Source organism: Bombus bifarius, unplaced genomic scaffold (assembly GCF_011952205.1).
Source record: "Bombus bifarius isolate JDL3187 unplaced genomic scaffold, Bbif_JDL3187 scf7180000008199, whole genome shotgun sequence".
NCBI lineage: Eukaryota > Metazoa > Arthropoda > Insecta > Hymenoptera > Apidae > Bombus > Bombus bifarius.
In genome coordinates, this window is record NW_022884505.1 from 3,555,000 (window position 1) to 3,578,356 (window position 23,357).

Below are 23,357 nucleotides of genomic sequence, written 5' to 3' on the forward strand. Positions count from 1 at the left end.
CAACGAATAGAAGAGCAGAAGGCTATTCTATACGCAAAGATAAACTAAAAACATAATATAAATTTTTTTCGCTTGAAGGCTTGTTTTCAAGAAAATCAAATTTGAACAGATTTAAGCTCTAAACAAAAAAAAAAGAAAAAAATGTATTCTTTATTCTCGATTCATCTTCACATACACAGGATAATCTCCTATCGTTCGTCCATTGATATCCAGTCGGAAATTAATACTCTCCGAATATTCACACTCGATTTTCTTAAAAACCAGATACGAGATCTCGAATGAGAAGATTGTAAATATTCTCAACTTTTGACTTATTTTCGCGCATTGAATAACCTGCTGCTCGTTGTCCAGCATCCACCATGAAATTTGACAAATGGAAACTCGACGTTCGAAATTTCCCAATTACTTTTCTGTGAACGTACTCGTAGCGTTACCGCGAGTCTTTTGTCACACCGTGTATAACAAGATCGATAATCAGGCACGCGATCATCATTCACGAAGTCGACGGACCACGGTCCAGAAAAATGTCTATTAATAGCGAGAAGTGAACGAGAGAAATTTATTTTTCTAGAATGTCTGAAGCCGAGGATGCCTCGGGCAAAGGCAGTAACCTGACAGCGATTGAAGCAATCTCGGCGAGGCTGGCGGAAGTAACGCGACTCGCCGAGAAGCTGGACGCGAGACTTTGCGAGGCTGGAGCCAGGACTCGACCAGTTCCGATGTCGTCGTCCGCGATGTCCTCCACTTCGTCTCTCTTCTCGTCGTCGAACGTATCAGTCACCACGTCCACGTCCGCTCCTAGCCAAGTTCAAACGATTTCTACCGGAATCTCTGGATCCATTGCTGTTACTACCTCGTCGATTGGAATTACTACACCTTTGATCAGTTCCTCGGTGTCTACGGTGCAACTGCAACCTAAATGCGTGTCCACGATCTTGTCCTCGGCGACGAATAACGAAAGTGTTGGTCCTTCGAAGGAAAAGATGTCTGGCTTGGTGTCTTCGATACCACAATCGGCGAATGGAACGGTTTGCACGGGTACTGTTAATGGTAAGGCTGGTTCTACTATGCTGGAGAATGGTAAGACGGAGGAAAAAGTTGCTGAGAAAGAAGACGGAGCAGAGGATGAACGTAAGGACGTGGATTTGGACCGAGCGAATGACGCGAAGATGGAAGAAGTCGCGGAGGTGAGATAAATTCGTTCGTTTAATGAAGTAAAACATGTTGGTTAGAGAAAGGATACGATGATGTGTTTTATGGTTAATTCGTAATGGAGGTTCAAAAGGGGAAATAGTGTTAATAACAGTAACGTAAAAGCTGTATAAAAATCATTGAAAATCATTGTATTAAATAAATTCACTTACTTAATTTTTTATCGAGATATTAACAATGTATCGTTAGATTAAAAAAATGTGTATGATTTGAAAAGGAAATTATTTATTACAGACACTTGAACGTTCTGAAACTTGATAAAATTGTAAAGTTTGAAATATTAAAAATGTCAAAAAACAGAATTCAATAAAGTAAATTAACTGAAAAAAATATTACAAAAGAAAAATATTGCACGAGTACAATGTTAATCCTCGATTCAATTCGAGTTTAGAAAAATTGTTTCACACTAATTGAACGATTATTTTAAATCATTTAATATTTGATCCTCTTCTTCTCTGATCGTATAGAGTTGTCTCTATATCTCTATATTAAGTCAAATTTATATTCAATGTCTCGTCGAATGCATTTTGTGATATTTATATCACGATTGTAGGACGTAATTGAGAAGTCATTCGACGATAGTCAAGCCGATGATTCGAACATAGAGGACTACGTGACCGCCACCGAACGTTCAATTACTCCGACAATTCGCTCCAGAAGCGAATCCTTCGTTACTTCTCCAGAATGCGAAGACCTTGCTGCTCCAGCAACCATAACGTCTAATAACGATAATTGGTAAGAAACACTGTCCATAAACAAAAAGAACACTCATTAATTAATTCGTTCATGAATAATACTTTCTGATTCTAATAACGATTCTTTTTCGTCTTTTTATTCGCGAAGGTGGAACATCGAGGAACCTAAATTTATCCCCACCACTGCAGCGGCGTCTTCTCCTGTGTTTAAACAAATGGAAGCTTCGAAAGAGCCGAAAATAGAAAGAAACGTCGTCGTATCGGTGGATACTCCGCAATCGGAAGCTAGTGAGACGAACAAAGAAAAACAGATTGAGAAAGTCGTGACAATGGAAAAGAAAGTCGAAGTACGCAGAACATTTTTAATTTATGTTTCTGTGAATAATCGAAGGTTTACGACAACAAGAAGGCAGCTCCGATATTTAAAATAGCGAACAAAAGAAAATATTTATAAAATAAGAAATATAAGAGACACCATAATTTTGCAAAATAGGTTTCTATTTAATGAAATAAATATGATATATATTATGGAATAAAATGACTGTTAGGAATATGATATTTTTTAGTACAAGAGACACTAAAATGAAATTAAATTGTAAATTGTAATTATTTAAATTGAAAATGTTTATTACTCGAATATTAATTAACTATGAATTTATAGCATGTTCAAAAAATCGACCTGATTCTGATTGATCTTGAGTTCATTTTTGTTGCTTTATTCAAATTATTAAAAAGTACAGCTACCTTCTTATTGGAGCAATCCCTTCAATTTGCGTACGTCGGGATTTTTTTTAATGAGTTATTTTATCTTGTGTCGATTCAGGAGAAATCCGGGAAGATCGTAAAAGAAGTTACAGAAACAACGACTTTACGCGTATCTCACGACACTCGTTTAGGTATCGCGTCTTACAAAGTGATATCCAACACCACGCAAGATCATCGAGAAAACGTTGATGTTAAGGAAATCAAGGATCTCGAACGAATCGTGTTTCCGGATGTTCAGACGAATGGATTACACCACGAGACAGATTCCGGTTGCAAATGTGAGACTTTTCACGTTCAATAGTCTTTAGAAACTTTAGTTGCTCTGATGTCTATCTTCACTATGGAAAAATTCATTTTCTACAAAACCATTTATTGCATTATCTACACAGATTATTTTCATTTAAATCTAAAGAGTTATCAGAACGATAGTTTTATAGTATAATGTATTGCATATTTGTTTAAGATAGGACAGTAATTTTCGTGCTCCAATGCATTATAAATTACGTTGGAACAGAATAAGAATTTAATAATCGGGCCATGAACCTTTATGCATTCATAGGAAGTTTAAAAGTGAAAAACTACACATAGCGTATAAAAATATAGAAAATATTTAAAATATGGTTATTTATAATATTGAACAAATAATTGTTTAGGTCATATTCCTTTAGTTATATATAGATAAAGATATCAATTCATATAGATACTTGAAGTTTATTAACAACTGATACAAAATAATTATATCTGCCACCAACAGAACAAATTGAAAATACAAAATACAATTAGCTATCTATTTACTGCGGTAGCCCTACTAAGAATGTTTCAAACGATCATTAAAAATCATATTGTTTCGCAGCGGATTCGTACAGTCGTAGAGATGAACTGTCAACGAAAACAGACGACACCGAACGCGTGATCAAATTCGCAAAGATTTGCGAGATCAATCAAGAATCACGCGTAATCCCTGCGGACACATCGAAGGATATTTCGTTGTCCCTGAAGGAATATACGCGACACCGCGAAGATAGTGGAATTGAGATGTCACCGACGAAGAAGGACGAGAATCTCGAAGGGCAAGATTTCCTCGAAAGAGCGAGGAAGGTGAGTTCGATCGAAAGTTCCTCGATGAATGGCGATCGAAGGAACGGATGTTGCAATTGCAATTGCAGTCACGAAGCTGCATGCTACGATCGTTTCTCCATGCAACAGAATCTGATCGAGCTTAACAGCGTTAATGAGAATCGACGTTGTGTGCCACTGTCTAATGCAAGCTGATTTTTTTATGTGATCTGTGTGCTTCTATGTTATATATTAGATTCCTTTTTGTACGTTCAACCCGGTTAAATTAACTATTTTATAAACGTGTACTTGATATAATTGTTTCCGAAGAAGTATGTTAGTATAGTTGTAGAATTGTAACTGCAATTATTATCATTGTAGTCTGTATAAGTGATAAAAATACGATAAATAAGTATAGTTTATACGTTTAATTTATATTTTGTTTTTTTATTAAGTACTCGATGCAACTTATAGGGTGTTGTGATAAATATTATTATATAAGCAATCAAAGACGCCTGAAGCTTAAATTTCTTCAATTTTATACAATACAGTATCAGGATTATTTTAGACTCTGGAGTAAAAAATGATCTTCAAATAGTTATATATAAAACACATTTTATAATTTACCTATATAAAATAACAGAAACACTGGGTTGAACTGATTACAAACGATACAACAATAATTACCCAATGAAAACCTAACTCCTCCACCTTTAACCATTTAAGAAAATCAAAATTAGTGTATAGTTAAAATACGAACAAACATTTTCAGTCTAACGTGTGCATAACAGTTATAACATCCTTACGTTGTGTGCATGGCTCGCCTTTGTAAATAAAGCGTTGCTCAACAGTCAGAAAAACTGGATTTTGTACCTTGAATGTAAAGAAAACTCGTCACATTTTCAACGAAAAAAAATTATCGGCAATTAGAACGAGCGATTCCTGTTATCGCGATGACACTTTTTTGAAAGTAGCGGGTCACGAGCTATCGGCAGATCTCATCGCGTTTCGCGCGCCATCGGTAATATTCGGGCGCGTTCGGATGCACTCGACAACGCGCATGCGCGGCCAAACCACTTCGGCGGCATTCGAAACGGGACGATCGGTCAGTCTTGAGTCGACTGGCTTCTACGACCGATCGACCGGTGATGTGACACCATTGTGACATGTGTCACGCGAGTGTTGTTGCTGCTGAGGTTTACGTTGTGGCTGTCATTGCTTGAACGTGGGTCGATTTAGGTGATTGCCCGATAATTAATTAGATAACGTAGCATAAGACGATCTTTACGAGATACATTTACAAATTCACTTTCCATCTCTCTAATCGAGAATGTTTCCCAGATTCTATTTTTTTAAATAATCAGATGAACTTTTATAGATACCAAATAGAATATCAAATAGAATATGAAATCGATTAATACTATTACAGCAAAAGATCGATAGTAGTCAAAGAAGAAACGTTTCTCATTCAGGGAATACGTAATTTAATTATCATTCGCCCCACGAATCGTAGTATCAAGTTTCTCCGCAAACAAGTGGCACTCTTTTGAATGGACTCACCGATGCGCGACACGTAATCCCCGGTTACACTCGGCCAACTTTGACCAAAAACCCGTCCAATTTGTCACGTTTTTCTCTCGACCCCGATTTCATCTCGTCCTTGGGTATGCTGTTCACGAGCAGCTCTCGTCTCTCTTACCTTGAAAAGTGCCACTGAAATAGTCCGATCGTAATACTATCTTGCCGCGAGTAACAGTTCAAACCAACGGAGTAAGAACCTCTTACAAAATCATTTACATCGCCTCTACCATTTATCGTTATCTCACAGAAAGCACGAGTATCGTGCTCTCGAAAGCGCCATCATCGAATTATATATACATATATACATATGCATAAATGTATATTATATCTTATCCCCCATTCGTTGTCCATTAAATCATATTTAAAAAAGACAAAACGATATCGAAGAAACGTTAAGCGAAAGTTTTCCCCTTTTCTTGTTAACGTCCTGGTTTCCAGTAGCAGCGATCGTCGGCGAACAGATAACGCGTAATTAGCCTGACATAATGCCACCGATAATACCATAATACCGGCGTGCATTGTTTCACGAGGATGGGCGGCGGACAAAGGGAACGCTTCCGGGCCGCGAGATCCGTGAACCGTGGAACACGCCGATTCCAGAGGACTGTACACGCGATCTCGCTTAATTTCTCGTCTCCTCTTTTTCCACGGGATCGTCTCCACGATTCCCGTGGGTCGCGCGGTGTGGCGAACCTCTCGTTCGGAGAACGCCACCAGTCAGTCCGGTTTTATCCTCCCATTCGTTCGTCCGTGTCGGTGACGTCACCTTACAAAGATACCTATAAAGTATAAACACACTGACGTTCGATCGAAAGGTGTATAGTAGACACACGCTTTTTAATTCACATCCGTGCGTTTTAATTATACACCGGCAATTAGAGGTATGGTGAATAGACTCGTTCTCCGGTTGCTAGTTTCGATTAGATTTGGTCCTTTTTTTTTAAGGCGTTTGTCTGGTCTCCTTAATGATAGTGTCTTTCAGAGGCTGAATTGTTCGATGCATTCGATCTGTTGGCTATTAGTAATGGATATATTTAAGTATTAGATCAGAATCGAAAGTGGATCGCAGCGGAGTGAATTGTTATCGGGATAGATATCGCGGGTGGCGTCCGGATGCTAATTGTAAGTGTCTGGTGGTTTGTATGTCTCGTTTAAGTCGATTGAAATTCGATGTAGATACTTTCTTCGTTGTATAGATTTGATATACAGGGTGGTTGGTAACTGCTGGTACAAGCGGAAAGGGAGTGATTCTACGCGAAAAAAGAAGTCGAAAATATAGAATAAAAATTTTTTTTTTCATTTTTCCATCGAGACAACGATCTACAGTGAGATCCGTTATAACGTACCGCACGCGTACCGAGCGAAGACTCAAAGTCGATTTTCTCGAAAACAAAGCCTCAAACGAAAAACTTTTATTCTATATTTTCGACTTCTTTTTTCGCGTAGAATCACCCCCTTTCCGCTTGTACCACCAGTTACCAACCACCCTGTATATATGTTTGTTTTTTTATTTGGTTGTTGAACATTTTTGAAGAAATTCGGGATTCGATATCTTCGGGTAGTTGGTATATTGTATGTCTAAGTAGATTGCGGTTAAATATAGATGTTACAGGTTCTTTGTGTATATGGAATTGATGTGTGTTTTAACGTGGTTGTCGAATATTTGCAGGGAATTTTGAATGGCAATGTTCTTAAGATTTTATTCTTCCATTGTGGAGTTCGAGTGATGTCAATTGTAACAACTTGTTGAATAGTATGTTTCTCGAGTAGATTAAATTTTGATATACCGTAGATTATTTCTTCGTCGTATACCAACTTGCCGGTATCTTTTAATTTGGTCATTGGAAATTTTTGAAGGAATTGGATATTGAAATTTTTGAGATTCAATTCATCCATTGAGGATTTCGAATAAGTGGGAATTCGAAGAAGCTGTTGAATATTATGCATCTTTCACGTTGTTTCTTCGTGATACATGGAATTAATATATCTTCTAATTTGCTCAGCGGAAATTTTGGAAGGGATTTGAATACTAAAATTCTTTCATCGAACAGATAACAGAATAAAGTATCTTTGTTCGTGGAATTCTTTGCGCAACATAAGCTTTATTGGACTGGCTTCAACATCTAATGGTTGTACAAACAAAAACGCTACTCTTACAGTTATACAAGAAGTCAAACTGCAGTTATATATACACGAAATTTACAGTAGCAGCGTCTACGTAGTTGAAGAACTACGAGCAAAGGCAACGATTTTAAAACGAGCTAGATAATCTTCCAATATTTTTAATTTCCAATTTGAAAATTTTCTCTCCATCTTTCGTCTGTAGACATAATTCGATGAAACTTTTACACAGTAAAATAAAGAATTTTTTAAAACTTGAATTTCGTTCCGAAGCTTTCTTTCGATATTTCATCCGTAAACGGAGCGTTCACGATGTTTCAATATAACTAGCTCTGAATCATTATCTTTCTTCCGAGCACAAGCGGTCGTTTCAAAGCAAAAGAACTGCAAGACGTTTAATTTCTATTTCAAAACTTCTTTTCTATTTTCCAACCGTAGATAAAATATTTATAACGTTCCAGTGCAATTGCGTCTTTCTATTACTTTTCCCAGAAACTAAGCCAGACAAAACAAATTTGGAAGAACTTGAATCTAAAGCAACGTCTACGGAGCATATAAAATGGTTTATATGCTTCAAACCTCTTGACTTCCATTCGAAAATTTCTTTTCGATGTTGCCGCAGTGGATGAAAGTTTTACGTACGTTCCAGTGCAATCACCTCTGCCTGTTGATCGTTATTTCGGTCGCAAACGCAAAGGACCGATCGCTCTCAGAGAATTTTTCTCAGGGAAGGAAGGAATAGAAGTTCTCGAAGCGACGATTCGGCACGCCTTGGTGTCCGTAGAATTCGCGTGTTTGGCGAATCGCCAAAAATAACGTTAATCAGTAGAAACGGCGATGGTAACTGGAGAACGTAACAGACGCGTTGACTTCGTTGCGATCTCGATGGAAGATGGAAGACGAGGAGCGACCGGCATCAAGTTTGACCCGCTCCGAAATATTTCCGCGTCATAATGCCGTTGTCATCTCGTAGGAACGCGGAACGTTGATCAACGTCAGGATTAATTCACCAGTAGATAGACGAGAGCTATTAAAACCTTCGTTTCTTCTCGTTCGTGTCTCGAACGTTGGAAACAGGCCAATCGAATTCCGTATTTTCACTGAAATATAATTATGCTTGAATTCCTGCGTCACGAACTTTGATCTGTCTTCCGGTAGAAAGTCGCAACTACGATTCGTGGGTGTAAAATGTTAAACTAGTTTGTATAATGTAATATGTAGAGAGTACTTTCGTTAAAAACAGAGAAATTGTAATTTTATTTCGTTTTGCTTCAGACGTATTACGTATTAGTTTCGTTTCTTGGCGATTGGTATCCCTAGGCGTGTTATGGCTAATGAAAAGATTCGAGTATAGGAAAAGATAATATTTAGAAGCTGTTATACTTGATTTATCCGATCTGTGTTAATCGATTTTTCACCATACAATCTTTATCCACATAGTAAAAATTATCACCTAGTGTGGGTGTGACTACAGTGTACGAAATAATTACAGCTGGATTTGATGTAAACTCGGTATATTCGAACTTGACATGTTTCAAATTTCCAAGCTTTCAGTCGAAGATTCGAATGTCTGGAAATCGAAGGATTTCAAATTTGAAGGTTTAAAAGTTTAGAGATTTAAAGATTTGGAAATTTGAGATTCTGAAAATTCTGAAAATTTTTAAATATTTCAAAAACGTCGAATCTTTCGATCTATTCAGTAACGCCGATTAACAATTGTTAACCATCTGTACGTGAAAATTCGAAATACCCGTAAAACGAAACAAGTTGAAACATATCGCGGAACAATTTTACCATTGCTCCAACGTCAAATCCAGTCTCGAGGTGTTTTTCGCACGTTACCTTACACTTGGTACGATTGAAGTAACGAGTAAAAAAAAAAGAACCACACGAACGATTCGGGACGATCGTCGAATCGATCCACGCCGATAGCTCGAACGATTCTGTTTTGCCGCGAAAGAGAAGAGTTACGAGAATGGTAGACGGACACGACTCGATGGAAACGACGGAGAATAGCGAGGTACCTCGTGAGAAGGAATCACGAACGATGGTGGAGAGCAACGAGGATGCACCGCAACAAACCACCAGTCCGACGACCACCATAAGCACCATAGCTGTGCAGAGCGGTGAAACGCGTCTGGTGATCGCTCTACTTCAAGTAAGGGGCATCGTACCTTATCGTAGACGACTAATGTATTAATGTCTCGCCTGTGTAGGCGGCGATCTTTTTTTATGAATCGATTTTCGCACTGTGATGGGTTTAAATAGATATTTTTAAATTTAAATAATACGAAGGAGTGTTTTTATGGATTTTGTAGATTTTGTCTTTTTTAGATTCTCTAAATACGATTTTGGATATCTTAAGATTCAGATGGTATAACGTAAAATCGTCTTTTTATTATAAGCGATTAATATTTATAGAATTTTTTAATCATTCTCTTAATAAGGTTTTTCATATTTTATAATTCAGATGGCTAATGTAATGGGAAATTTTTTTCTTGTTAGTAGATCAATTGTTATAAATTTAAGAATCGTTGAATGACTGTTGGTCGCTTTTATGTAGATTTATGTAAAACGTTTTATGTGCTTTTTGTTAGATTTGTTTGTACGTAGCTTGTTTCTTTACTGTATTAATTAGTTAGGTGTTTTTTTTTTTGACGTTATGGTGTGTAATTATATATATACATATTTTTTATGAGATTGTGTAACGTTTGGGATTAAATACTTTTTGTTTGAGCTTTTTTTTACGAAGAAGTTAGCAATTAACTGTTAATTATATACTCTGTAATATTAGGTTGAAGAAAGTTACTGAAACGTATTCAGAACTTGAGTTATATTTATCATCATTACGTGAGTCATCATCATTATATTGCCTATTATACATTTTTGAAAAATGTACGTAAGAGATCCTATCGTTCCCTTTATCTCAACTCTTAATTCCTTAATTATTAGATTCGTCGAATTCGCGTACAATTTTTAGATCGAGGCAAATTCTATTTGAAATATAAATAAAATATAATTATTTCAAATGATTAACCGTATCTCGATTAATCCATTATCTTTACTTTATTTATTTTTAGAATTTTATTTTCAAAATATACGTGGAAGGCAATTTTATTTTATGTTGTTTTAGTCGACGAATATCAAACGATTCACGATAGATAGTTTTACAATATGATATCGTCTATCTCTAAAATGGTTCCAATAATCTTTGAATAATAAACACGCGTGAAGAAACGAGCATATCGAACACATTTGACATAATAAAGAATTATTTGAAAGAACCTAAACGAAAGATATATAAATAAATATAATGATATGATTATTTTATCTCTAGTCAAATAACGAAATATAATTTGAAATTGTTCGAATATGCTGAATATCTACGAATCAAACAGGCTAATACAACATTATTTAAACAAATTATTTTTCAAATATTTTATTCAATTAATGGCCAAAAATTTGACAATTACGTATAATTAGTCCCTGTTTGCGCTTGAATAGATAATTAATCTGAATGTCAGATGAATCAAACATCGCCCTCCAATCTCATTATCGCTATATCTCTCGTGCAAGCGATTAAACGCACAAAATCTATTTTAATTCTGTTCCTAGTTCTGAGATTGTTACCGTTAAGTGTTCTATTCGAGTGTTCTTCAAACGCATCTTATCTTCATCGATGCGTATCGTTCTTCAAGTCACTTCGAATCACTCGAATTGCCATTTTACCTACCTCGTGCAATATCAAGTTACAGAAAATCTTGCAACAATTTTGAGAACCGATATATGTATTAGGTTGTTCGAGAAGTTTCCTTCGTCTCATAAGATGATAATAGACGAACGACGATTTCTGTTTTATATTATTTTATTGAATTAGGTATGATCCATTTTATTATTATTATGTTCGTGCATAATTCAATAAACTAATATAAAACAAAAAACATTGTGCGTCTATTATTTCCTTATAAAACGAAAGGAACTTTTCGGACAACCTAATGATAAATATAATCGAGTGAGATTACCACAAAGATGATAAACGACTCTCAACATTAAATCGATCGTTTCTCGTGCTATCAAACGAACCAAGTAGAAACCAAATCGATCAGTTCCATCGAGTATGACGATTTGATTGCTAAAAATATTCCATATAAATTCTATTTTAAATACCGATGCTTATCAAACGCTTATTAATACTTATTTGTATAATAATCCTGGCGGTAATCGGGTTGTGAACGCTGTACCACGAAGTCGCCGGATTAGGAGCGAATAATTTTAACCCTTTCATAATGAAGCCTAGCAGAGGCTGGGAGAAAGCGTCACATATAATACGATGAAAGTCTTAAGAGTCATCATACACAACGCAATTACCGATATTCATTTTTCATAAAACATTGAAAGTACATTACACGCATATTTTGCATCTGACGCTATATCGACAACAAGAAACGACGAGGCAATGATTATTTCCTACACCGTCCATTCCGAATTTTTCACTGTTTTATTTTTAATCAAAGGATCAAGAATATTTTCATGATTTTACTGCACTCTGAGAATACGAAATCCACGATAATTATACGGAATAATAAGTGTTAGATTGTCCTTGTAGAAGTGTCTTTCTTTCGCAAACGTGTCTTTTACGGGCAAGTCTGTGAAATATCGCGGTATTTATCTCAACAGAAGAAAATGGATCGTACGTAATTCGACAAAATAATATAAAAGAAAAGAACCTCATAAAATCCTCATAAAACGAAGGAAACTTTTCGGACAAGCTAATAAGTTGGCGTAACGCAAGTGCGACCAGAGCCAGCAGAAATCATCGAGTTCCATCAGCGACGCGTTCGGTCGCCATTTTCACCGTTGACCACGCGAAAGACAGCATATATCAGCGTCATGGCCGACAAAGGAGCATGCAAACGTCTTGATATATGTTTTAGGAAGCGTTCGAAAGCCGGTCGATCGCGTATATTCAGGTAGAAGCTGAGTGGCTGGCCGCGTACCCGGTCACACGCGTCCATAATCTATGGTGTTGGATTATTTCGGGAGTCGCCTCGAGTCCATAGCTATTTCCGAGTCCTCTCGAAACCGTGAGCGTTTTAGGTATCCCATCGAGCAAAACGAGCTCTCGGAAACTCCGCGAAGGATAAATTTAACCGCTACAACGGGTTCCTTCCCTTGGAGAAATCGCACCGCCATCAACGAGGGCCAAACCGTCTCGTCTTCGTTACGCCACCAAAAATAATTGTACGAGACGTGCAACGATCATGTACCATGACTATGTACATGGCAGAGACGTAAACGCGAGGTACACGAAAGGATTCGTATGGAGAAAACGCACTTGTTGCACGCGATTATGTAATTCTCTCGGGGGATACGATCTTGTACGGTACTTGTTGCTCGAGATATTTATAGACGCAGGTACTTTTCTAGAGGCGAGTTATCGACGTGTCGGAAATGGATTGCAATTTTTCACTTTGCAGGATTTTTATATGCGATTTTACGGATAGTACGAAGAGTCGACGAGGAAATGAAAAGAATTGAGAAAAATGAAATTGTCGCGACTTGAAACGCAAACTTTCTGCATCCTCCCATCTATGTACATAATGTATAGTTATACAGGGTGGTTGGTAACTGGTGGTACAAGCGGAAAGGGAGTGATTCTACGCGAAAAAAGAAGTCGAAAATGTAGAATAAAAAGTTTTCGTTTGAAGCTCTGTTTTCGAGAAAATCGACTTTGAATTTTCGCTCGGTACGCGTGCACTTTATCGCGTCTCGTTATAACGGATCTCACTGTAGATCGTTGTCTCGATGGAAGAATTAAAAAAAAAAAAATGTTTATTCTATATTTTCGACTTATTTTTTCGCGTAGAATCACCCCCTTTCCGCTTGTACCACCAGTTACCAACCACCTTGTATATGTGTATAATTTAATATTTTCTCTGTTGTACAATGGATTCTTTAATTTTTTCGAAAACTTTCAATGATCGTAAATTTTCATTATAGTTCGAACTTTGGTCGCCTCTCTTTGGTTCGAGAAATTCTGTGAATTTGTTTCTGCGGTACATCGGCCAATATTTGATATTCTTCGTAGTGGATTTTTTAATCTTCTCGAGAATTTTAAATATTTCTCATTTTACAATGATCATTTCTTCGTTAAGGAAATATGACACGCGTCGTTGTCTCCAGAATTCCAGAATTCTCTATTGAATTTTTCCTGATTGCAGTCTACAGTTTGATATAGTCTGTCTTAAACTCTAACACACACACAATTTTGAAATCTCGATTTCGATTATTTATATGCGTTGATAACGCTTGAAAAAGTATGGTTGGATTTAGTGACTCGAGGAAAGTGAGGTTTATCTCTGTGTGACCTATAACTGGAACCGGTCCAACACATTTTTTTCGTGGATTCGTTGAATAAGGTCATCGTAGATTTTCATTTGGTTTCTTCTATGTTATCCTTAAGAGGCAATTCCAATCGCTAGACCCTATTCGAGGAAAATCTGTCTCATTATTTCAGTATAGTAAATTATTGTAAATATCGTAATCCGAAGCATTCGTCTTAACCTTTTATTTTCAACATTTTTTCTTTTTTTCAATTTTTGAATTACATATTTGGAATGAAACATATCCTATATAGACAGCACGTGTATATTTTTCTGTTTTAACATGAACTTCTCTTGACATTAAGTCGTTAATTTATGACGAAAATTCCGTTTTGTCGTCTGCTAAATATTCGTTAGCAGCCTGCTTAAATTTGTAGTTTAATAAAAATTTCTTTACGGTAAAGAAATTGTCTAAATCGTAGGAATAAATAGAAATGAGAAACGGAGAAATTCGATGAGTGTAATAGACGAGACGATTAATTGTACATATTTTAACTTGTCAGTTTTTTATCTTCACTGGAGAATAACTTTCTCTTTATCAACCTCTCTATCTTCTCTTATTTTTCTTCACGATAGAATGATTCGTTATTAATTACATTTATCCGTATGATAAATGAACCTCGCACACGTCAAATCGATCAACTGCACTGCAGATAATTATTTGATTACCGAAAACTTAAACATTAATCATACGCTTCAGTATTAATATCAGGAATTTTTCAAAAAGCCTCTCCTTCGCCGTCGTTTACGTTAAATTTTTGACTCGTGCACGAACATCTGACATTGCAAACTGGTGAATATTTAACGCGACGAAAATTCTCGTAAATACTTATTTTTCCATACTTTCCAATGGCTGTCTAAAACACGTGCAATTAGCGTCAAACAATTTAGCAATTTGTTTGGTGGCGATAATTCGCAGCCTCGCGGCTCGTGAAGATATACGACGCAAGGATAAAGGTTCGCATTATCTAACAAACGTACCTCGTAACAGACGATAGACTTTCCTCCTCTTTTCTTCTTTTCACTTTTTTTAATTTTTATTTCATTTTCTCCGCCCTTTCTCCGCCTCCATGTTTCATACACGTCACACGATCTTATCATGAAAACACATGATAACACCTATACAACTGGTTCGTTCCATTACATCACGGTATTACCGGTTACAGTTACATCACGGCGTTATCGATTACACGCCTCTCAGGATATGCATTTGCATTTCGAGGCAGAATCGTTACCCTCGCGTTGAAATAATGACTCATTGTTTCAACGACGATCGCTAATGCAGACGTGGTTTCTGCTGTACATCACGAGGAAGTTAATTAACGCGCTAGGTAATTTACAAATTACCAGATAATTTTAGAGGGCAATTAGCTGGTCGCAGTTTAACCCTTGTCTGTTTCTTCTGTCAATTTTACGCGTCGAGATAAATGTATTTACAAAGCGGTACGTGTGCAGTACATCGTTTCTTTTTTTTTGTGTGTGTGAATATTTATATCTTTTATATGTTTATTTATATGTATTATAATCACATATAATTATTATATTTGTAATTTATATGTATTATAGTTACACAGCAATTAGATATCTATCATGTGATAAATCGGTAGAAAAATTACAAAATCTGTAGTATCAAGACTGAACAATGCGAATGTATCAGACAATTTTTCATATCCACGTACGATAATCTAAATTTTAATATAATTTAATCTGCCTTTTTGTTTATGCATATAAGGTTATGTGTGCGTACATATATATCCCAAATAAGATATTGAACAATGTTCAATGAACTAATTTACAAATTCAATTATTTATTTTTCCACTGTACTTACTTTTTGCATCCGTATCAATTTGACACTATTTACCATTTATTTGACATGATCTAACGTTATGTGTGCGTACATATATATCTCAAATAAGATATTGAACAATTTTCAATGAACTAATTTACAAATTCAATTATTTATTTTTCCGCTGTACTTACTTTTTGCATTCGTATCAATTTGACATTATTTGCCATTTATTTGCCTACTATTTATTTGACATGATTTAACGTTATGTGCGTGTACATATATATCGCAAATAAGATATTAAACAATTTTCAATGAACAAATTCACAAATTATTTATTTTTCCACTGTACTCACTTTTTGCATCTGTATCAATGTGACAGTAAGAACGAAACTAAATTGGAGAAACGACATGTAGATGAAGTTTGAGTAGGTATACGCTTATTGTAATTTTGAAGAGGCAACAGACGGGATTGTACGTATCTATTAATAACACGATAACATAACAATGACTTACAAAGCGTCATAAAATCAGTCTGGTAATTGTAGTTGCTTCATTTATCAAGTGATATCGTGACGTATCTGTTTCGGCGCAAATCAGCGTTAATTTACAACTTCCTTCCGTCAAATATATTAATCTAAAACAATGTCGAAACGCAAACACTTATGGGATAACAATAGATAAATATCTCCAACTTGCTTCTCAAAGATACCATTTTTATGGCTAGCTAATTTTAAGAAACTTCTATCAGGTCACAACTAAACTTAACTAAAACAATTTTTTCCACATGAAAATATTAAAAATTTGCTACGGAAACAAACTTTCTACTTAAAATTGATAAACTTTTGCTTGTCTTTAAAAGTTAAATCGAAAATATTCCTTGCTATGGTCGTGCTATTTTTTGGCAACAAGATAACTCTTGGTTGTAATGGAAAGTCGTCAAAAATGAATCTTACAAGAATAATAAAATTACTTATCCAGTGAAAACTATTCAGAATTGCTCGTATTCTTCGGTTATCTCGTCCAAAAAGCTCAATTTCTTTTTTTCTTCGGTCATCTTACAGTGGTTCAATCAGATCTTTTAAAGATTTATCGAGAACTATAGAAGTTTCATGATAAAAGCTTTGCAAATGAAAAATGAAGAACTTCATTCCAGACAGTACAAACATTGTTCGATGCTCATCTAACGCAAACGTTCCACGTAAATTTGTTTTCTCGAATAAATTTATTATTTCCATAAAACCTGGTGTCCAATGAATTTCCACGAAGCTTCGTTTTATCGCATCGTTAATTCCGTCGATGCACGTTGTCGCATTCGCCGGACGAAAAGGACGCACAGACAGGTAGGCAGACGCACAAAGGTTAGTGCGCGCGTTGGTAGATCCAAGAGGATCTACCGTGGCATGGATCTGCTGTACGTTCTCGTGTAATCTAACAAACCGGTATTATAGGAGACGGCGGGCGTGATCCTTCCTCCGCGCCTCTGCCTATATCGTACCTACGACCTTACGACACTGACTCCTGCCTGCGAAGGGACCGAAGAAAAAAAGAAAAAGGGAAATAAGGTGGACGGCCCAAAGACGGGACCCCATGGTGGCGGTACAGTCATCTTCAAGTACCGCCTTCGATCCGGGTCTCAGATAGAACGCGGGTTTTCAAGCTCGTGCTGCTGAGAGAACGTTGCTCCTTTGCCTCTTTTCGATGTTAATTCGTCCCTTCTAACCTGATCGTCGACGTTCGATTTATTTCACTGTAGATCTCGTTTCCTTCGATGGAAATTTTCAGGATTTTGGAACATTTGCGAATGAAGATTTCCTTTGTTGCGAGTTGTTCGAGTTTTAGATTTGTTTCGTGTAGGCAAAATGTATAAAATCGATGTTCGATGTTTTGCATTAGGTTGTTCCAAAAGTGTTTCTCGTTTTATAAACAAATAACAGACGCACGATATTTTTCGTTTTATATTATTTTATTGAATTATGTACGATTGATTTTGTAGTAATGGAATAAAATGAATGGGAAGATCGTATGTACAGTGATTGCAGAGTATTTTCATCTTTTCATGGTCACTGTTTATCGACGAGTTTTAACGTTTTGTCTGTTATTTTCATCCTTAACATTTGTAATGCTGTTTCTTTGTTTCGAGATTGCTTTCACAGACTTGATGCGTCGTATTCGCGAATTGTGGTTTATGGTCGTACGATTTCAAGTTGGGCAGATACTTCAAGTAGTGGTTTCCTGTTTCAAGGTTCCTTTATCCTTGAGTGCCTTTGATTTAGATTAATGGATGGATTCTTAGCGACGAGGAAACGTCGTTTGGATCATTTGGTTCGAAAAATGGATAGCCGGGGTTGTCACGTTCTTCTCGAAAAATAGTTATTGTTCTTTGTTAATAGATATTGATCTTTCGTAACTTCTCCGTTCCTCGAAAATGCATTAAAATCATCTCATATTGAAGCAATATCTCATATCGAACAATCATTTATTTCAGTTTACGCAAATAATACTTTTACAATTTCAATTTACAAGTTCAGTAACTCGATATTTTAAAATTCACATACAAAAATCTCGAGAAATGTACAGATTGCTATACATGTGGTGTTAATATAAAGAATTTGTTTCACAACTTTCCTATTCTTCGACGATATTAAGATGCTCTATCAGTATTGTAACCTTGATCCCTTCAAAAAAAAGCTCCAAGATTAAAACCAGCAACTCAAATAACCCAAAGAAAAATCTTTTCAGCGGCACCGGTCGATTCAACGAACAAGCTTAAACTCAATCAAGGACAAAGCAATTCAAGAAGACAATTAAAGAATCCTACGTTCAAAATCATTCACCGTTCACCTTAGGAGAGTCGAGGAATTCGATTTATCTGTGTCAGAAATCCTCGAGCAGACACGTTCGATTTCCGGGTCGCTTTTTATTCCGAGGATTCTTAACTTGCGCTAGAATCACGTGCACGTCGATGATCAGTCGTTTGCAAAATAAACACATTGGCAAATACTCTGACGTTACTTCAGAGCAATACGTATTGTTTGAGAACATTGCGTCGCGTGATAAACGAACGATGCACAGCCCCGCGAAGAAAGAAGCGTATTTATCGGAAAATTTTCTCAGTTCTAGACAAAATGATTAATGAACACTATCATCGCGCGTATCTGCGTAAAACAGTGATTTTCAAACGAGTGTACCGCGAAAATTTCTAAAACACCCAATAATTCGCTATAAAGCGAGCATTTAGTCAACATTTTTGTGTCATCTATCAACACTAGTATTAACTTATTATAAATAATTAGCCATGTTACTGCGCCACGCCAGAAAAATTACTGAAAATTCTCAACGCGAGAATTGATTGTAATTTTAATAAATAATAAAAAAAAAAAAATCTATCCACACTAGAACTACCACAGCAGTGAAATTGACTGGTTTTACAATTTTATTTTCAAATTCCTACTTCATGTTGTATTTTCTCCCGCAATGATATAACGACTTTGGCAACGATAACCAAAAGAATAATATAATGAATTTTATTCTACTTTTTATGTATTCAAACTGAAAATAATTTTGTATCAAGGCTACTTATACCAATACTAGTGAAAATGACCGGTACTTGTTAAAGTGTTAAAGGGTCCTGCAATCTGTTTATCGAACTCCAATTAACCAGTTTCCTCGTTTTCTACAACTTGTCACGCGTTTTTACAATTTTTACCGCGTATCATTCGATATGATGATATCGGTTATCAGGAAAATTCCGGATCGATCGCTAGATGCTAACACTAGCAATACCACACCAATCAAAATGACTGGTTCTACAAATTTATAAATATGCCAATCCTCGTTTATGGATCATGGTCTCAGATAGATTGATAATACCAAAAATGTACTACATAACGTGGAATTGCTTCTGTAAGAAAGTAATAAATCAATAAATATACAAATATTCTATTATTACGTATTTTTTAAAGACCAGTCATTTTCGCTGGTTTTTGTAGAAATAGCTTCGTGTTAATTATCGGTAGTTCTAGTGTTAAGTCTTCCATTGATCTAGTGTGTCGCAAAATTTCAGCAATTAGTTTATTACAAGATATTGCGCGATGAAAAAAAGAAAAGAAAAAAAAACGTTGAAAGTCCCTTGTGTAAAATACGTATAGAAAAACGAGAGAAGAAATCTCGTTGTGAGATTGATTCCAATTTACGCTTCGTTTCGAACGAGCGTGAACAATTTGATCACGTGCAACGGTGAATCGAATGCCAGCGCATGCGATTACGGAAGAGTCGCATCGATAAAAAGAGCGCGAACGTGAATCGAAATTACGAAGGCTCGCGCTCAGAAACAGGCTCGTCCTAATTTTTGACCGCCGAATATGGCTGCGCTCCAGCCTAACTGGTTACTGTCCCATCGTTCTTCTCGAGGGACACGCGCGCGATATACGCGGTCTGCACGCGTGACTTTGCGAGACCGCGTGCAATCAGACTCGCTGCGGGCCTCACTTTCACTCTACTCGCCGTGCAATTCGTTTTCATTGTCATCAGCGTCGCCGTCGCCAACGTATGCACAGTTTCGACGCGCTCGATCTCACCGCGAAATTCGCGGGTTCGAGGTTGAATGGGTCATGCAGATGTTCGCCTGCCCATTTCTTTCTTGTGGATTCTATCGTTTCGAAAATTACAACAGCGACGGGAATTTTGTTAATTTTAATTGGACGATGGATTTGCGAAACTTCTTGCTACGTGTCGATGCTAATAAGCCGAGAATTTGGAGAATTCGTATTCGATCAAATATCTCAACAGTTCAAAGTATCATCCTTCTAGCTTCACGATCGAGTCGCTCGGTAGCAGCCGCGTTGATCAACTTCATTTTAACTGCACCAAAATGCAGAGAAAAATGATGGGATATTTTAAACTTGCCTTGGAATATACAATATGTACAGTAAATGAACTTTGTGCGAGTGAGTTATTTGTTTCTTGAGAATGGAACATTAATCGTATACTTACGTAACGGAATTAAGAAATTGTCCAGAATTGCAGTTAGCAGCTTTAGATCCTCAGTGAGAGTCAATTAATCAAGTCGTAACTTTATTCCGTGTAGCGATACATTTTATGACTCGAGGAAATGTAATGAATATTTTATAGCACTAAACATAGAACAGCGTGTTACGAGAAGTAGCAGCGGGCTGTCTTTAACAAACTTGGAATAAAACGTTTCCACAGACTGAAAAATTTCTTTGGAAAAGCTGTGTCGTTAATACGAAATTAATATAAAATTGAATAACGTTTAATTGATTTGAACAAGAAATTGGGATTGGACAAAGATCTTATATCGGCTGTATAATTATTGTACTAGCAGTAAGATAAAGGCACTTTGATTTTTATCTTTGAATTGAAATTTTATCTTGTTTCGTGTGTCATCTTAATTCAGTTGTACCGGTTGGAGATAAATATCTTCGTGTCTTTTAATTTGGTATTTAATACATCCTGCTAACGAGTAACTTGATAACGCTATTACTAGTTTCACGATTGATTTACGAAGTATAAATTCAGGTAATGTAATCTTACGAGCTATTCCAAGTATAAATTACATTTACTTGTTTTTCACTCACGATAAATTAAAGGCAAGATGGATCAGGAGACATGATTGCAACATTAAGTCTTATGGAATAACCTTGGCCTGTGTCTACGATTAATCTTTGAATCATGCAAGTTATAAAAACTTTCACGTGTCCATAAACGACAAAACATAATATCATATACAACGTCGAAGGGAAGAAAAGACAGAAAATTTTCTCATACCTGTCCGAAGATGACAAGCCATAATTTTCTTCTTCTGTTTGAATTACGACACGAGAAAAAGGAAACGACCTTTGTACGGTCTACTAATCCTCATTCAGAATTTTACTATGGAAAATTTTCTTGTTTCGCTACAAATTTCGATATAAAGAAGATAAAACGGGGACTTCGAATATGGCACATTTTCGTCAAAATTGAATAAAGTATGGTTCTACAGCTCCTGTCGATCGTTTCGATGCAGATCGCAGATATTTTATAGGAAGGCGATGTAATGTCGAACGCAAGAATCAAGTTAGGCGTTCAAAATTCATGGAACAGTGTAAATTAAAAACCGCTTTTCCCCAAAGTACGCTGGATGTGCTTTAGATCCTCATTCGTGGTTTCCATTTAATTACGAAAGTATGTTAATTTCGTTGCTAATCACCTAACGTTACGTACCACGTAAAGTCCGTATCTGATAAAGACGAAAGGAAAAAAGAAAATGAGAAGGCAACGTGACACGAAACAAAGTTAGTGGACGCTTCACGGCGTTAAGTGGCTCCCAGCGGGTTTGCCGCGGAATTCTTTTCGTTAGGTTCTTCGCACGATTCGAATGCACCGATATTAAAACTCGTTTCGCGATAGTATCTTTGCAGGATATCTCGATCGGGCGGCTCGTCGTGTCCGCTGCCATGCCAACGCCTTTAAGAGAAATTGCGCTGGTTTGTCGAAGAGTTGGTCCGCGCTAGGAGTCTGTCGAGGACTGCCTCCTCTTCTTGCGTTTCTCTCTTGAGATCTCTCTCGTATACAGGGTGTGCCAGCATATTCGTGTCCATACAATTAGCAATAAAGAGATTCTATGGGCAAAAACAAATCGAAAATGTAGAATACCATTTTTTCGTATCACGCCCCGTTTTCGAGAAAATCGAGTTCGAAAGGCGTAAACTTGAACTTGGCTAATTTCCCACGAGATGAAAGTAAATCATCGAGCGGAGGTTATTCCACACGTGACGGTAAGTCGAAAATGTGGAATGAAATTTGTTCATAGGACGCTTTGTTCTTTCCTCTAACCGAGGAAAATAAATGTGAAAATTTATCATACGCGTGCACGAGATTCTTAAACACGTTTGGACTTTATTTTCTTGAAAACGACACCTTAAATCGACAAATTTTATTCCACATTTTTTATTCGTTTTCGCACTTAGAATAGCCAGCTGTCGATCGTTTAGTCGTATCCAGTCGGTAATTAGCCAAGTTTAAATATACTTGACAAACGGGAAACTCGATTTCCTCAAAAAAAAAAAAAAAAAAAAAAAAAACACCACATGATCTGTGCTATGCTTTTGACTTCTTTTTTTCACGTGTGTAAAATCGCTTTCTTGCTGACTTCAGCATGATTGCTGGGACACACTGTATACGTCACGTATTTCGCTCGAACATCGCAGTCCACGTCGTGCACGCGACGAGATTCGACAAAGATGAAAAAAAGTATAGGTTTTCTACGATTCTCGCTTCGTTTCACGGATTGTCGGGGATTTCGCTGCGGAAAAATCGACTCGCGAGACATCACTTTCGAAAGATCGTTCGATGCTTCGAGAATTACTCTTCTGTTCTGAGAAAACGTCGTCACGGTGATGGATTAGGATCGTTTGAGTGGCCGATAAGGATACCTCGGATTATTCCTCGCGACACCAGTAATTTGTTTCGTGTTAAGTCTCTTGCGTTAAGAGAATCGTTCTTCCGTGATGGATGTTACACCAGGGGGATGCGTCTGTGGTCGGCGTTATTGAGCAATCGGGAATTATGGGCGTTTAGCGGGTTGAATCGATTAAACGATCGTGCGCGGGTTCGTTGACAGAGACGAACGTCGTTTGGTCGACAATTATTCTTGCGTTACGTTCGTTAACTTATTGTGCCTATCTCTACGAGCACCCGTTAAATTGACGGATAAACGAAAACAAGAAATAATTTTTCTTTAAAAAATCGATTTA

At 36.7% G+C, this 23,357-nt stretch overlaps 1 protein-coding gene across 1 annotated transcript in view; it reads left to right on the top strand.

Annotated features, from left to right (window-relative positions):
• LOC117210299 (titin) overlaps positions 1–23,357 on the top strand; it is a 245,115-nt gene that overhangs the window by 13,382 nt on the left and 208,376 nt on the right. The window contains exons 13-18 of the mRNA XM_033453195.1: positions 572–1,187; positions 1,766–1,947; positions 2,056–2,254; positions 2,731–2,950; positions 3,526–3,770; positions 9,391–9,588. Of these exons, the coding sequence (XP_033309086.1) occupies positions 572–1,187; positions 1,766–1,947; positions 2,056–2,254; positions 2,731–2,950; positions 3,526–3,770; positions 9,391–9,588 (1,660 nt within the window). The remainder of the gene's footprint in view (positions 1–571; positions 1,188–1,765; positions 1,948–2,055; positions 2,255–2,730; positions 2,951–3,525; positions 3,771–9,390; positions 9,589–23,357) is intronic.